Below are 16,196 nucleotides of genomic sequence, written 5' to 3'. Positions count from 1 at the left end.
ATGGAATGGCACTCTATGCCATTTACACAGCAGACATTTTAAACTTTTTGTATGTGTCCCCAGTGGGAATCTAACCCACAACTCTGGTGTTGCTAATGCCATGCTCTCATCAACTGAGCCACACACAAGACCACTACAATACATGTTTACAATGGAATATGTATGATTGCCATCCCCATGAGAGTAACACCCTCATTCAGGCCATGGATGAGACATGCAATGACTTAAATCCAGACCTACAGTATTTTAGGCTTGGATTCACCATGCCAAAAGGTTTTTCCCCAGGTGCATGAACAATGAGGATATTTACTGTGATTTCAATGACAACCTATGTCAAATGCTCAATACAGGCTTGATACAAACTAATGCCTGAAAAACACTAGGTTTCTTTAATTTGTTTCATTTGATTACATTGTAAAGAGGTCTTCAATGGTCACACCATTGACACACATGGGATAGAAATTTACATTTTATGTTAAGTACATTTTAATGAGTAGTGGAAGTGTATTGTCTAATGTGAAAACAGTGTAATGTACTGTAATTTAGCATATTACATCCAAAGGGCAATTTATCTTCAAAGTTTTGCTTTTGAATGAACTGGTTGTTAAAATAATGACATTGAGAAGATATCATTATGTTGTGTTTTGGTGATTAAACCAATGTACTCATTATATTTCACATTAAACATATCTTTTGGATCAATGGTTGTTAAGTGAATATAATACCAAAGCGACAAAAACATGTTAACATGTGTCCAATGGTGCTAAGCTTTATTTAATGTGTTGCTCTTTATGAGGTAACCCTGCCCTCCGGCATGGAAAGGGTTTGCTCTCATTCATTATGGAGTCTGATTCTACTCCTGTATAAGGCTCTATGGGACTGGTAGCTGTAGCTCCACTGTGCTGCTTAAATAACTATTTGGTGCACAGGCTGTTTTCATTCATCTTTACAAAACTGTCTGGACAAGGGTTAGACAGGAATGTATTACATATACCTCAATTCCCCTATAGTTCCGTCTTTAGATCTATAGATCAAATACATATACTGTACATGCATGCACACACACACGCACACGCACACACACGCACACTCATACAAACACACATTTCCACATGGTTAATACAGTGCCTGTCAATCACTGAAATGGATTGAAAAATTATTAAATTGACTGCACAATAAAAGAGGTGCATACTGATCAATTGTGCAAATCTATAATAGAATTAGTTATCAACCAGCCTCCCAGCCACCATGCAGCCCTTAATGGTATTGACATACTGTATATCCCAAGATAAATAGGTAGAACAACAATCCTACCTGGCCAAAGCGATAAACAGAACAGTATAGAATACAACTGAGAAAAACAATACGAATTAATGCAGTAGCAGAAAACATGCACTTCATACTAAACAACGTGCACAGTCAACACCACTAATTAGCTCGTTCTCAGGGCCAGTTGTATGGAAAGCCAGTTGGGCGTCACTCTTGACGTGCATGTTGATGCCAGCCCAGGGGTCTCGGCGCAAAGAGAGCATTGGGGGTTTAGTGTTGGCGGTGCGGTTAATAAGCGGAGCGCTTTGAACCGTGGAGAGTCGGGATCGCGCTCGCTCATTGCGTTGATGGTGAATTGAGCGACTGGCTGCGCGACGCCGGTCATTCACGCATCGAGAGAGCGCATGCACTTTTTCAGCACCAATTGAGTGTGGACAGTGCACGGCGCCTCATAGCCTCCTGTGAGTGGTCGGACATTCAACCTGTGGCTAAATTGTACGATAGGCTACTTTTGATGGGAAAACCCCACAATTGAATACTACACACTCGAAAAGGGATGCAGACGTTTGGAAAGAAATACAGGAATATGATGTTTTTTTGACCTAGTATACTTACCTGTTCATCCTCCGCTACCCTGGTTGGTTTTTCAGACAGCCAGAGTGGTGCTGAGCTGCGGGGTGTTGGTGACTCCGCTTCGGGTGGAGTGGTGCGCTGCTACTGGGGCTTTAGTTGACTCTCTGCCGGGAGGATTAGTGGTTTTCTGCGGGGGCTAGTCGACTCTCTGGTGGGCGGGGTGGTGTGGTGGTGCCATAGGAGCCCCTCCATTCAGAAGGATGCTGGTGGGAAATGCCTGGCGACAGAGAGGACGAGATTTGTCAAAAAGCACTAGAACTACTGTCTGATCTGTGCTCTAAAGGGGAAGTACAGAATGAGAACTGTCTGGATTTCATTTACCATTTCCGGGACCTCGCCAGACCACGCTACACGGACTCAGGTATTAATGCACTCATATCCAATTAATCGGCCCTGAAAGCAGTGTGTGTATGCAATGCGTATGCGCTCTTCAGTTTGAATTATACAAAGATGTAACTTTTTTCCCTGTGCTCTGAAATCTACATACACTTTGAACAGATGTTTTCACACATTAAGCATGGAGAGATAGGGTTCCATTTCTGCACTGAACTTGTTGCATGGAGAATAGGAGTGGGGGAATTATTTTATGTAGGGTTTTGCAGGAACACTTGTTTGATAAAAAACAAAAGTCAGTAGGCTATATTCAACCTTGCCTATAAATGTAGTGTGGGATATGTGCGCGCCATGGATCTTGTTATATGTGCCTTTATTTCTGGTGCACCTGAGGTGGATGGGGGATTGGGAGTGGGGGATGGGGACTGGCGCGAGTTTGCGTAGTCCTTGGTCGCATTCATTGAAGCTTGAGCTCGCGTGATTCCCAATGCTATCAAATGTTTTGCATTGGCACATGCGATACAACACTCGGCCACACTAAAGATCTCAGCGGATTCGTTTTGTAATCCCTGACCCATTCATCAAGGATAAGCGGTGAGTGCATGCGTAGGTGTGCTAGCCTCAGCAAGAGAGGGAGGCAGTGCTTATAGTGGAACGGGAATTTGGGGAAGCTAGCACGCAGTGCTCGCGCGTCTGGAGGAGGGAGGAGTGCATTCTTAGAATACAGTATCACACTAACCCACGCGAGCTGTTTGTGTGTGAGTGTGTTTGTGTGTGTGTGTGTGTGTGTGTGTGTGTGTGTGTGTGTGTGTGTGTGTGTGTGTGTGTTGTGTGTGGTGTTGTGTCCCACTCTACCACTGATCCATGACTGCCGTGTGCAGACCCTGGTGATTACTACCTGGTGAAGGTTCTCTGGAGGTTTCTGGAGGCATAACATGTGACATTGTGTCCCCAATGGGGGGAGGTAACCCCACCCCCATCCTTTCAGTCAAAACCTCTCTTCACTCTCCCATCTCCTTGCTCCCTCTCTCCTCCCATTCCCCTATAACCTCTCTACCTTCTATTCTCTGTGCACTATCCTTCCCTGCTCTCTCCCCTGTGCACCATTTCTTCTCCCTTCAGCACTATTTCTCTGTGCACTCTCCCTTCTCCCTCTCTCTCCATTCTCCTCTGCATTGACAGCCAGGTGGAGTGTCTATGGCGGGGTTATTGAACTGCGATCAGGGGCAGGTTCCCTTGAGTCCATAGTCCTGGTTTATTTACATATCCAACTGAGCCATGTCATCCTGTCCTGGATGGCTGGCACCTCAATAAAACCATAGAGAAATATAGGATGAAAGAGAGAGGAGAAAAATATATAGGAAGATTGACAAGTCCTTCACAACCAGATCAGGTCAAAATGAATGTCTGCACCTTACTCAATGTTAATGCCACTTTGAAGCTTTACTATTTTAAATCATTAGAGAATGAAAAAAATATATACAGTGGGGAGAACAAGGATTTGATACACTGCCGATTTTGCAGGTTTTCCTACTTACAAAGCATGTAGAGGTCTGCAATTTTTATCATAGGTACACTTCAACTGTGAGAGACGGAATCTAAAACAAAAATCCAGAAAATCAGATTGTATGATTTTTAAGTAAATAATTTGCATTTTATTGCATGACATAAGTATTTGATCACCTACCAACCAGTAAGAATTCCGCTCTCACAGACCTGTTAGTTTTTCTTTAAGATGCCTCCTGTTCTCCACTCATTACCTGTATTAACTGTACCTGTTTGAACTGGTTTACCTGTATAAAAAACACCTGTCCACACACTCAATCAAACAGACTCCAACCTCTCCACAATGGCCAAGACCAGAGAGCTGTGTAAAGACATCAGGGATAAAATTGTAGACCTGCACAAGGCTGGGATGGGCTACAGGACAATAGGCAAGCAGCTTGTGAGAAGGCAACAATTGTTGGCGCAATTATTAGAAAATAGAAGAAGTTCAAGATGACGGTCAATCCCTCGGTCTGTGGGCTCCATGCAAGATCTCACCTTGGCATCAATGATCATGAGGAAGGTGAGATCAACCCAGAACTACACGGCAGGACCTGGTCAATGACCTGAAGAGAGCTGGGACCACAGTCTCAAAGAAAACCAATAGTAACACACTACGCCGTCATGGATTAAAATCCTGCAGCGCACGCAAGGTCCCCTGCTCAAGCCAGCGCATGTCCAGGCCCGTCTGAGTTTGCCAATGACCATCTTGGATGATCCAGAGGAGGAATGGAAGAAGGTCATGTGTCTGATGAGACAAAAATAGACTTTTTTTTGGTCTAAACTCCACTCGCCGTGTTTGGAGGAAGAAGAAGGATGAGTACAACCCAAGAACACCATCCCAACCGTGAAGCATTAGGTGGAAACATCATTCTTTAGGGATGCTTTTGTGCAAAGGGACAGGACGACTGCACCGTATTGAGGGGAGGATGGATGGGGCCATGTATCGCGAGATCTTGGCCAACAACCTCCTTCCCTCAGTAAAGAGCATTGAAGATGGGTCGTGGCTGGGTCTTCCAGCATGACAAACGACCGAAACACACAGCCAGGCAACTAAGGAGTGGCTCCGTAAGAAGCATCTCAAGGTCCTGGAGTGGCCTAGCCAGTCTCCAGACCTGAACCCAATAGAAAATATTTATGAGGGGAGGCTGAAAGTCCGTATTGCCCAGCGACAGCCCCGAAACCTGAGGATCTGGAGAAGGTCTGTATGGAGAGTGGGCCCAAAATCCCTGTGCAGTGTGTGCAAACCTGGTCAAGAACTACAAGGAAACGTATGATCTCTGTAATTGCAAACAAAGGTTTCTGTACCAAATATTAAGTTCTGCTTTTCTGATGTCAACATACTTATGTCATGCAATAAAATGCAAATTAATTACTTAAAAATCATACAATGTGATTTTCTGGATTTTTGTTTTAGATTCCGTCTCCCACAGTTGAAGTGTACCTATGATAAAAATTACAGACCTCTACATGCTTTGTAAGAAGGAAAACCTGCAAAATCGGCAATGTTTCAAATACTTGTTCTCCCCACTGTATAACTTACAATAGATCTCTCACCTTTACCAAAATAACTTCACAGACATCTGCCAGCTGTCTATACATTAATGTAGTGCTGAGCATGTTGCTACGTAAGCACTCAGATTTATTATGCACATGGATGCGATTCTGGGCTAATGTGTAACATATGCCTTGTTGAGTCTTCAGTAATAGCAGCCCCGGGGGAAATTAAGCTACTCTATCTTAAGCCAGATCATGGCCATAAAGCGAGTGGCTGGGAAAAGAGAGTTTTCCAGCAACATGTCCCCCTGCTGTGCTCACCTTGTAGACTTGATAGACTGAGAGCAGGACTTCCAGCTACTCAACACTGTTTAGGTGTCGTTGCCACAGTATTATCAAACTCTACTTATAGATAATGTCTGTGATATATGCCTGTGAGGTTTTTGGTTGGTAGCAGCTCACTTATATCCACATACAGTAGCTAATCTACACTGAGCGTACATAACATTAAGAACACCTTCCTAATATTGAGTTAAAAAATATGTTGTCTTGCCCATTCACTCTCTGAATGGCACACATACACAATCCATGTCTCAATTGTCTCAAGGCTTAAAAATATTCCCCTTCATCTACACTGATTGAAGTGGATTTAACAAGTGACATCAATAAGGATCATAGTTTTCACCTGTTCAGTCAAACTATGTCATGGAAAGAGCAGGTGTTCCTACTGTTTTGTAAACTCAGTGTATATTGACTGCTAATGCTGCTGATGACTTACTGAGGAGAGATGTAGGTAATGTAGATGATTACATATCAGTTTGTTATAGGGGCACACTAATTAGTGCTTCCTAACTAATCTCTCACTAATTCAACATTAAACAATCTGTAAGGCACCTTAGAGCAACACAAAGGAATACTACTGTAGGTCCAAGGTAATGCTTAAATTGGCAGTATCCCCCCCTCTCTTTCTTTTGGATGTTTTTGTTAGCTATCGGGGTCGTTTGAGTCTTTTCAGATATACTATGAATCTTTACCTCCTCAGGCAGTACCAGGGCATCCTGCCAAGTAAACCACCACTAGGCCTCTGGATCAATGTGCTCTCAGGCTACAGGGCTGCCCATGTCAGTCTATCGCTCTCATCTCTGAGCTCAATATCCACAGTCCAATCAGATGCCACAGTGTAATCTAAACACAACTCACCCCTGGTGTACCATGTCTTTGGTTTGTTATGCCACACAGGTGACAGGAGTGTCTTTCCACATTTTGTCTTTCCACAGCTGTGCATAATTTTTACTGTTACTGATGATTGCCAAACAGCTGTCTTCACTATTTTCACCTCTGTGAAGGTACAGTATGTAAAAGGACTATGATAAGATTTCATTAAGATGTGGTCACTGAGATCCAGAGAAACATGGTATCTCACAAACCCAGACCTTGTTTAAGACAAGATAACATCCTGAGTGTTCTCTTGCATAGCCCTGTCTGTGCTTAGCCATTTAGCATATATATATATATTATTTTTTTAAATAATTCCCCCAGTGGATTAATTAGACAAATCATAATTTAATATGCCTCAGTTGATGTAAACCCACAGGGTTTCATAAACAAACGGACAGACAGGGCTGGAGAATGAGACAGTATATGGAAAAATATGGTAAACTACATGGTACAATACTGTATGATGCAAAACAATTTACAGTTGAGTGGGTTTGTTTTGTAAATGCCTCTAGAAAATCTGGCCATTTTACTCCCATAAAGATAGCTTGGCAAAATGCCCAGCCTCTGCAGGTGTGCCATTATGTGTAGTAGTGATGAGTGCTGATTTACTCTGCAGTTCGGAAGGTGTACGTTGGTTAGGTTGTCACGACTTCCGGCGAAGTCGGCTCCTCTCCTTGTTCTGGCGGTGTTCGGCGGTCGACGCCACCAACTTTCTAGCCATCGCCGCTCCATTTTTCATTGTTCCATTTGTTTTGTCTTGTTCCCTGCACACCTGGTTTTCATTCCCTAATCACACTGCATGTATTTATTCCTCTGTTCCCCTCCGTGTCTTTGTGTGAAATTGTTTATTGTTATGTGGTTATTGTGGCGCGCCAGGCTATGTTTCCATGTTCCGTGTTTGTGCACGTTGTATGTTCATTTGGTACATTAGCTTTGGTGAGTGTTTTTTCGCGCTTTGCACTTTTGCCTTTTTTTCTGGAGGTTTTGACGCAGTTTGCGTCCATCTGTTTGTTCACTCTAGCCTGAATAAAGTGTGCGCCTGTTCAAAACCCTCTGCTCTCCTGCACCTGACTTCGCCACCAGTACACACACCCTTGACAGAGTTAGCAGGAGCAGGTACCCAGGTCAGAGGAGTCGAGGAGCGCGTCCAGGAACACTTTGCAATGCTGCATCAGCTCGGTGCCAGGATTGCGTTGTCCAGACCATGGACCGCTGGGAGAGACAGGAAGTCTCTCCAGCACCTCGACCAGTACAACCGGGGTTACCTCTACGCGTCCCGTTCGGATCCAGTTCCAGTGGGATTCCTCTCTCCCTTCCCAGGGAGTATGATGGGACGGCAGCACAGTGCCAGGGGTTCCTCTTGCAACTGGACCTATACCTGGCCACCGTTCACCCAGCTCCCTCGGGAAGGGAGAGAGTGTCCGCCCTCGTCTCATACCTCTTGGGGAGAGCTCTGGAGTGGGCAAACGCCATGTGGGGGGAAGGAGACGCGGCGTGGGACCACTTCGAGGAGTTCACCCGTTGCTTCCGGGCCGTCTTCGACCATCCGCCCGAAGGAAGAGCGGCGGGGGAACGGCTCTTCCACTTGAGGCAGGGCACAAGGAGCGCCCAGGAGATCGCCCTGGAATTCCAGACCTTGGCCACCGGAGCAGGATGTAACGACAGGGCCCTCATCGACCACTACTGATGCAGCCTGCGCGACGACGTCCGATGGGAGTTGACCTGCAGGGATGCCACCATCACTTTTGACCAACTGGTGGATCTGTCCATCCGGTTGGATAACCTGCTGGTCACCCGCGAACGTCCAGAGGGGGCTCTGTCGGTTCCATCTTCCAGTACCCCCGCTCCGGTGCCCATGGAGCTGGGAGGGGCAGCGTGTAGGGAGGCTGGAGGAGGGGCCATCACGTGCACCATCTGTGGCCGCAGAGGGCACACTGCCGGTCGGTGCCGGGTCGGTCCCTCTGGGACTCGAGGCAGCAGGCAGGGCACTCTGGCGTCACCCCAGGTGAGTCTGCACCACTCCCATCCAGAGTCCTCTGTTGTCCACCTGTTTGTACATGTTTGTTTTCCTGAGTTTTCCCCGCATTCCCAGCATAAGGCGCTCGTCGATTCAGGCGCAGCTGGGAATTTTATAGACAGAGCGTTCGCCCTTAGTTTAGGGATCTCCATTATTCCTGTGGTTAGACCTTTCCCGGTACACGCTCTGGATAGTCGACCATTAGGGTCCGGGCTATTCAGGGAAGCCACCATCTCCCTGCCCATGGAGACGCAGGGGGGTAACGAGGAGAGAATCAGTCTCTTCCTCATTGACTCTCCTGTGTTTTCCGTGGTACTAGGCCTTCCCTGGTTGGCTCGTCATAACCCCACCATTTCCTGGCAACAGAGGGCTCTCTGGGTGGTCGTGAGAGTGCTCGGGGAGGTGTGTAGGGGTTTCCGTTGGTGCTACCACGGTGGAAAGTCCAGACCAGGTCCCCACCGTGCGCATCCCCCCAGAATATGCCGATTTGGCTCTCGCCTTCTGTAAAAAGAAGGCGACTCAATTACTATCTCATCGACGGGGGGATTGTGCGATAAATCTCCTGGTAGACGCTGCACTTCCCAGGAGTCACGTGTATCCCCTGTCGCAAGCGGAGACGGCGGCTACATAGACATATGTCTCTGAATCCCTGCGTCAGGGGTACATTCGGTCCTCCACTTCACCCGCCTCCTCAAGTTTATTTTTTGTGAAGAAGAAGGAGGGAGGTCTGCGACTGTGCATTGACTATCGAGGTCTCAATCAAATCACGGTGAGGTACAGTTACCCGCTACCTTTCATCGCCACGGCGATTGAGTCGATGCACGGGGCGCACTTCTCAATAAACTGGATCTCAGGAGCGTGTACAACCTGGTGCGTATCCAGGAGGGAGAGTGGAAGATGGCATTTAGTACCACCTCAGGCCAATATGAGTACCTCGTCATGCCGTACGGGTTGATGAATGCTCCATCAGTTTTCCAATCCTTTGTAGATGAGACTTTCAGGGACCTGCACGGGCAGGGTGTAGTGGTGTATATCGATGACATTCTGATATACTCCGCTACACGCGCCGAGCATGTGTCCTTGGTGCGCAAGGTACTTGGACGACTGTTGGAGCATGACCTGTACGTCAAGGCTGAGAAATACCTGTTCTTCCAGCAGGCCGTCTCCTTCCTAGGGTATCGCATTTCCACATCAGGGGTGGAGATGGAGAGTGACCGCATTGCAGTAGTGCGTAGGATGGCGACTCACCACCACGTAAAGGAGGTGCAGCGTTTTTGCCAATTACTACCTGAGATTTATCCGGGTTTTGGCCAGGTGGCTGCTCCCATTACCTCAATGCTGAGGGGGGGTCCTGTACGGTTGCAGTGATCGGCTGAGGCGAACAGGGCTTGTTGTCTGTTTCTATGTTTTGGCCGGGGATGGTTTCTCAATCAGGGACAGCTGTCATCGTTGTCTCTGATTGGGAATCATACTTAGGCAGCCTGTTTTTCCACCTTAGTTGTGGGTAGTTGTCTGTGGTTAGTGGCCTGTATAGCTCTAGTAAGCTTCACGTTTCGTTTGTTGTGTCTGTTTTGTTGGCGACATTTATAATATAAGTAAAACGTACGCTCAACACGCTGCACCTTGGCCCGGTCATTCCACCCTGACGGCGATCGTGACAGGCCGAGTGGTTCCCAATCAGAGGCAGCTGTCTATCGTTGTCTCTGATTGGAATCATACTTAGGCAGTCCTTTTCCCTCTTTCATTTGTGGGTTCTTATTTTTGCACTGGTGTTATTTTGCCCTGCAGAACGTCACGTTCGTAATTGTTTTGTTGTTGTCGTATTCAGTTCATAAATAAATAGAATAACAGCTACCACGCTACGCTTTGGTCCACTTCTTCTCATGTCCATCGTGACAAACCTAGATATAGTTAGATTCCCATTGGGCATAAGTCCATCCTCTCCTCAACTCTCCTGAACCCAGAAACCGATAAGTCATTGCACCTCCTCCCAGCTGCCCACTGCACTGAGGCTAGGGTAACACGGTCACCACCGATAATCCATGATAATCGAAAACTTCAACAAGCATTTCTCAACGGCTGGCGATGCTTCCACCTGGCTACTTCAAACCTCGGCCAACAGCTCCGCCCCCCGCAGCTACTCGCCCAAGCGTCCCCAGCTTCTCCTTTACCCAAATCCAGAATAGCATGATTCTGACAGAGCTGCAAAACCTGGACCCATACAAATCAGCTGGGCTTGACAATCTAGACCAGGGGTGTCAAAGTCAAATGGACGGAGGGCCAAATAAAAAATTTAGCTACAAGCCGAGGGCCGGACTGTCGAATGTTCATTGAAAAATTTTTAAGACGCATATAGTCTAGTGAACCTAATTGAACCTACTGAAAACCTAACAAATATATTCCAATATGATCAGATAAATAAAGCAATATTTTCTTATGGCTCTGTCAGTAATCTTTAATTTTCAACAGACACAAAAGACAAATTTCCTTTATATAAAAATCCCCTAACATGAACATTAAATGAAAGAAACCGGTATTCAAGGCACCATCAGTAGCCTATATTTTCTATTTAGCAAAAGTGGGCTAAATTTACTTCAAAGAAAAAAACAATAATAGCAATTTTCTATCATCCACTCAACCTGAAATAATTTAAAATATAATTGGATTGAAATACAATAAAATAAAGTGCAAAAATCTATTAATCAAAAACAACACTTTGTTTAAGGAGAAGTAACATGCAGTGAAAACAAATATTAAACTTTAACTTTAAACTTGAACTGAGTAAAAACTCTAAATATGTATTGCACAGTAATGGTCACTTGTTGGGTTGAGGGGTGATACTTGGTGGTGTCCCATCTTTTCCACAAGTTCATCAATGTTCGGGGTAAGGCTCTGAGCTGAGGAAATCCTCAGAATTGAGTGGAGGTGTTCAGCAGTAAGTCGACTTCTGTGTGATGTTTTGTTCAGGTTCATCAAAGAAAAAAGTTGTTCACACAGGTATGTGCTGCCAAACATAGACAACGTTTGAGCAGCCTGGATGCGCAGCTGGGCATTGTGTCGGGGAGGAAACGGGCGAACTCCGCAGCACCCACTGCCGCATATTTTGCCCTCAGTGCATCATTGCATTGGAGGTCAATCAACTCCATTTGGAGGTTTGGTGGTGAGCTTTCCACGTCAACAGCAAATGGGTTACCGAGCAGTTCCAACCTGCTTTTTTGTGCTTCAAAGTCAGCAAATCGGCGTCGAAAGTCAGGCAAGCATACCTATTTTATCAGCCAACTGTGCGCTCGGGAACGCACTGGTAGAGAGCTTCTCTTTCATGGTCTGGCAGCTGGGAAAGTGGCTCAAATTTTCTTTCCGCATCTGCGTCTCCCCAGCAGTCAGTTTGGTTTTAAATGCCTTCACTGTACTGTACATATCAGAGATGACATGATCCCGACCCTGCAGCTGCAAGTTCATTGCATTCAGATGACTCGTAATGTCACACAAGAAAAGCCATTTCACACAGAAACATTTCGTCTCGGAGTTGTGTTGTGTCTTTCCCTTTGCTGTCCAAGAACAGACAAATCTCCTCACGAAGCTCGAAACATCTTTGAAGCACCTTTCCCTGGCTTAGCCATCGCACCTCTGTGTGATAAGGCAAATCACCATGCTCCGTTTCTAACTCCGTCAGAAATGCCTTGAACTGGCGGTGATTCAAACCTTTGGCTCTGATAAATAACTGTGCGCGTGTATGATGTCATTACATGCTCCATTTTCAAGGCTTTACCGCACAACGCTTCCTGGTGTATGATACAATGATAAGCTGTCAGCTCACCTGTCGCGTTTTCCTCTTGCATCTTTCCCGTATCTTCTCGCCACCAGTCCGCTCCTGTGTCCACACATCGCAGGTGCTCCTCGGTTGTCAAACCCACGAGTTTTTCCCAAGGCAGCTCCATCTCATTTACACATCTTGACACCTCTCATACAAATCATGCCCCGTAGTTGGGCCATGCATAGGACGTAAAGCCAAAAACTCCTCTGTCACGCTTAGGCTGGAGTCCACTCCGCGGATGAAAATTGACAACTGGGCAATGTCAGAAATGTCGGTGCTCTCATCCACAGCCAAGGAATATGCAATGAAATCTTTCCCTTTTTCACAAGCTGCTCTTTTAGATTGATGACAACTGGTCTACTCTCTCCGCAATGGTGTTTCTGCTCAGACTCACATTTAAAAAGAGTGCCTTTTTTCTGGCAAACTTCGTCACAAACTTTAATCATGCAGTTTTTGATGAAATCCCCCTCCGTAAATGGCCGGGCTGATTTAGCGATCTCTTCTGCCCAAATAAAACTGGCCTTGACAGCAGCCTGGCCTGTGATTTGGCTTTTTTGAACAGAGCCTGTCGAGATTTGAGGCCTCGTTTTAATTCCTCTGCCTTTTGTAGCCTTTGTTCCATGTCCATATTCCGCGTGTTTCGTTTCATAATGTCGTCTCAGATTATACTCTTTCAGTACCGCCACACTTTCTCCACACAGAAGACACACAGGTTTTCCAGCTACCTCCGTGAACATATACTCCGACTCCCACCTTGTTTGAAACCCCCGTTTCCAGTGTCCACCTTCCGTTTTGCCATTTTGATGGGTATCTGAAAGTTAATTTTACTGTGATGCTGACGACTGCTGTGCCAATAAATATTGAAATGAAGCAGCCTACTGCTCGGTGCGTCACCGTTGCATTGTGGGAAATGAGTATTGGTGCGTGTAAAAGATCTGCGGGCTGCCGGCTTGCTGCGGTCTGCGGGCCGGTTCAATAATAAATCAAGATCATCCCAGGGGCCGTAAAAAACCTTTCTCGCGGGCCGGATGTGGCCCGCGGGCCTTGACTCTGACATATGTGATCTAGACCCTCTATTTCTGAAACTATCCGCCGCCATTGTCGCAACCCCTATTACCAGCCTGTTCAACCTCTCTTTCATATCGTCTGAGATCCCCAAGGATTGGAAAGCTGCTGTGATCATCCCCCTCTTCAAAGGGGGAGACACCCTAGACCCAAACTGTTACAGACCTATATCAATCCTGCCCTGCCATTCAAAAATCTTCGAAAGACAAGTTAACAAACATGTCTCCGACCATTTCGAATCCCACCGTACCTTCTCCACTATGCAATCTGGTTTCCGAGCTGGTCATGGGTGCTCCTCAGCCACGCTCAAGGTACTAAATGATTTCATAACCGCCATCGATATAAGACAGTACTGTGCAACCGTCTTCATCGACCTGGCCAAGGCTTTCGACTCTGTCAATCACCATATTCTTATCGGCAGACTCAGTAGCCTCGGTTTTTCTRATGACTGCCTTGCCTGGTTCACCAACTACTTTGCAGACAGAGTTCAGTGTGTCAAATCGGAGGGCATGTTGTCCGGTCATCTGGCAGTCTCTATGGGGGTACCACAGGGTTCAATTCTCGGGCCGACTCTTTTCTCTGTATATATCAATGATGTTGCTCTTGCTGTGGGCGATTCCCTGATCCACCCTGGCCTTTCCTTGGATACTGTGCTATCTAACATCCAAACGAGCTTCAATGCCATACAACACTCCTTCCGTGGCCTCCAACTGCTCTTAAACGCTAGTAAAACCAAATGCATGCTTTTCAGCCGTTCGCTGCCTGCACCCGCACGCCCGACTAGCATCACCACCCTGGACAGTTCCGACCTAGAATTTGTGGACATCTATAAATACCTAGGTGTCTGGCTAGACTGTAAACTCTCCTTCCAGACTCATATTAAACATCTCCAATCCAAAATCAAATCAAGAATCGGCTTTCTATTTCGCAACAAAGCCTCCTTCACTCACGCCGCCAAACTTACCCTAGTAAAACTGACTATCCTACCGATCCTCGACTTCGGCGATGTCATCTACAAAATAGCTTCCAATACTCTACTCAGCAAACTAGATGCAGTTTATCATAGTGCCATCCGTTTTGTTACTAAAACACCTTATACCACCCACCACTGYGACCTGTATGCTCTAGTCGGCTGGCCCTCGCTACATATTCGTCGCCAGACCCACTGGCTCCAGGTCATCTATAAGTCCATGCTAGGTRAAGCTCSGCCTTATCTCAGTTCACTGGTCACGATAACAACACCCACCCGTAGCACGCGCTCCAGCAGGTATATCTCACTGATCATCCAAAAAGCCAACACCTCATTTGGCCGCCTTTCCTTCCAGTTCTCTGCTGCCTGTGACTGGAACGAATTGCAAAAATCGCTGAAGTTGGAGACTTTTATTTCCCTCACCAACTTTAAACATCTGTTATCTGAGCAGCTAACCGATCGCTGCAGCTGTACATAGTCCATCTGTAAACAGCCCCCCCCCCCAATTTACCTACCTCATCCCCTTACTGTTTTTATTTATTTACTTTTCTGCTCTTTTGCACACCAGTATCTCTACTTGCACATGATCATCTGATGATTTATCACTCCAGTGTTAATCTGCTAAATTGTAATTATTCGCTCCTATGGCCTATTTATTGCCTTACCTCCTCATGCCTTTTGCACACAATGTATATAGACAAATTTTTCTTCCCTACTGTGTTATTGACTTGTTTATTGTTTACTCCATGTGTAACTCTGTGTTGTTGTCTGTTCACACTTGTCGTGTCTTTGACTATGCCAGATTAATTGCTATGACATGCTATTCTATAAAATAATTTCTCCGTAATTAATATTACCTGATTGAACTAATCATGTAAATATTAATTAACCAGAGAGGGACACCACGAAATAATATTTATAGAGCTGTTATCTTCCGAATAAACTCTTAAAGATTTAGTAATATTTTACTAAATAGCAGTCACATTAATCGTCATTTTATTCAGTCTCATCTGAAAGTTGTAAGTCATTGATTATCTGCAAGAATCCTGGCTAACAAGTTGAATCAGCAATACAAAATTGGGTTTAATTATTTATTTACTAAATACCTAACTAATCACACAGAATCACACATATACAATTAAATCATAACTTGATCACAAAGTACGTCATACAGAAAAACGTCCCTAGCGGGCGGAATAGATATGACAGCTTGTTACACAAAGGGAAGGGGCTGTCTCTTAGTGAAAGAGCGGGAGACTGGAACATAGGCGAGCTGTGCTATCATAAATACAGTATCTGATGCATTCTAAATTACCGCCCATTTGAAAAGGAAAATGCAATAAATATTTACTCTGAGCTGCGCTTCAGTAGGTTGGTGGTAGATGGAAGGCCGTATCGCCAATCCGAGTCCTCTGTCCTTTGGAGAATGTCTCTGGTTGTCACGGGATACTTTGGAGTAACGTTGTGTATAGTAGACGGGATACTCGGACTGTCCTTCCTAACCTACGTTTAACTGTTGCTAACTCAACGGTTAGGAGATATCACTTCTGTAGTGAATACGAGTTCAAAGTTCATACCATTCACAATCAAAGTCCATGCTGATGTTGGCTTAGTTCTGTAGCTATTATCTGAACCATTCTGACACAGGACCGTCATCCTGGTGTACCCGGAACAGAAAGTTATATTCTTGTCAATGGCTTTATATAGTGGAGGGAGAGGGGTGTGTCTGAAAAGTTTATAACCCATGTCTCTTCACAGGGGCGGGCCACTGTGAGCAGAGGAAAACTTATGAAAGCACAGATCTCTCATTTGGAAGCTAAAATTACATTTCACCT

The 16,196-nt window shown here is 45.6% G+C and overlaps 1 protein-coding gene across 1 annotated transcript in view; it reads left to right on the top strand.

Annotated features, from left to right (window-relative positions):
- Positions 1-1,527: 1,527 nt before the first annotated feature.
- LOC111969459 (synaptotagmin-9-like) overlaps positions 1,528-16,196 on the top strand; it is a 50,200-nt gene continuing 35,531 nt past the window's right edge. Inside the window, exon 1 of the mRNA XM_023995622.2 lies at positions 1,528-2,263. Within this exon, the coding sequence (XP_023851390.1) occupies positions 2,116-2,263 (148 nt within the window). The 5' untranslated portion in view covers positions 1,528-2,115. The remainder of the gene's footprint in view (positions 2,264-16,196) is intronic.

Source organism: Salvelinus sp. IW2-2015, linkage group LG10, assembly GCF_002910315.2.
Source record: "Salvelinus sp. IW2-2015 linkage group LG10, ASM291031v2, whole genome shotgun sequence".
Lineage (NCBI taxonomy): Eukaryota > Metazoa > Chordata > Actinopteri > Salmoniformes > Salmonidae > Salvelinus > Salvelinus sp. IW2-2015.
Note: the sequence above shows the minus strand (reverse complement) of the source record. Positions and strands in the feature narration are given on the sequence as shown.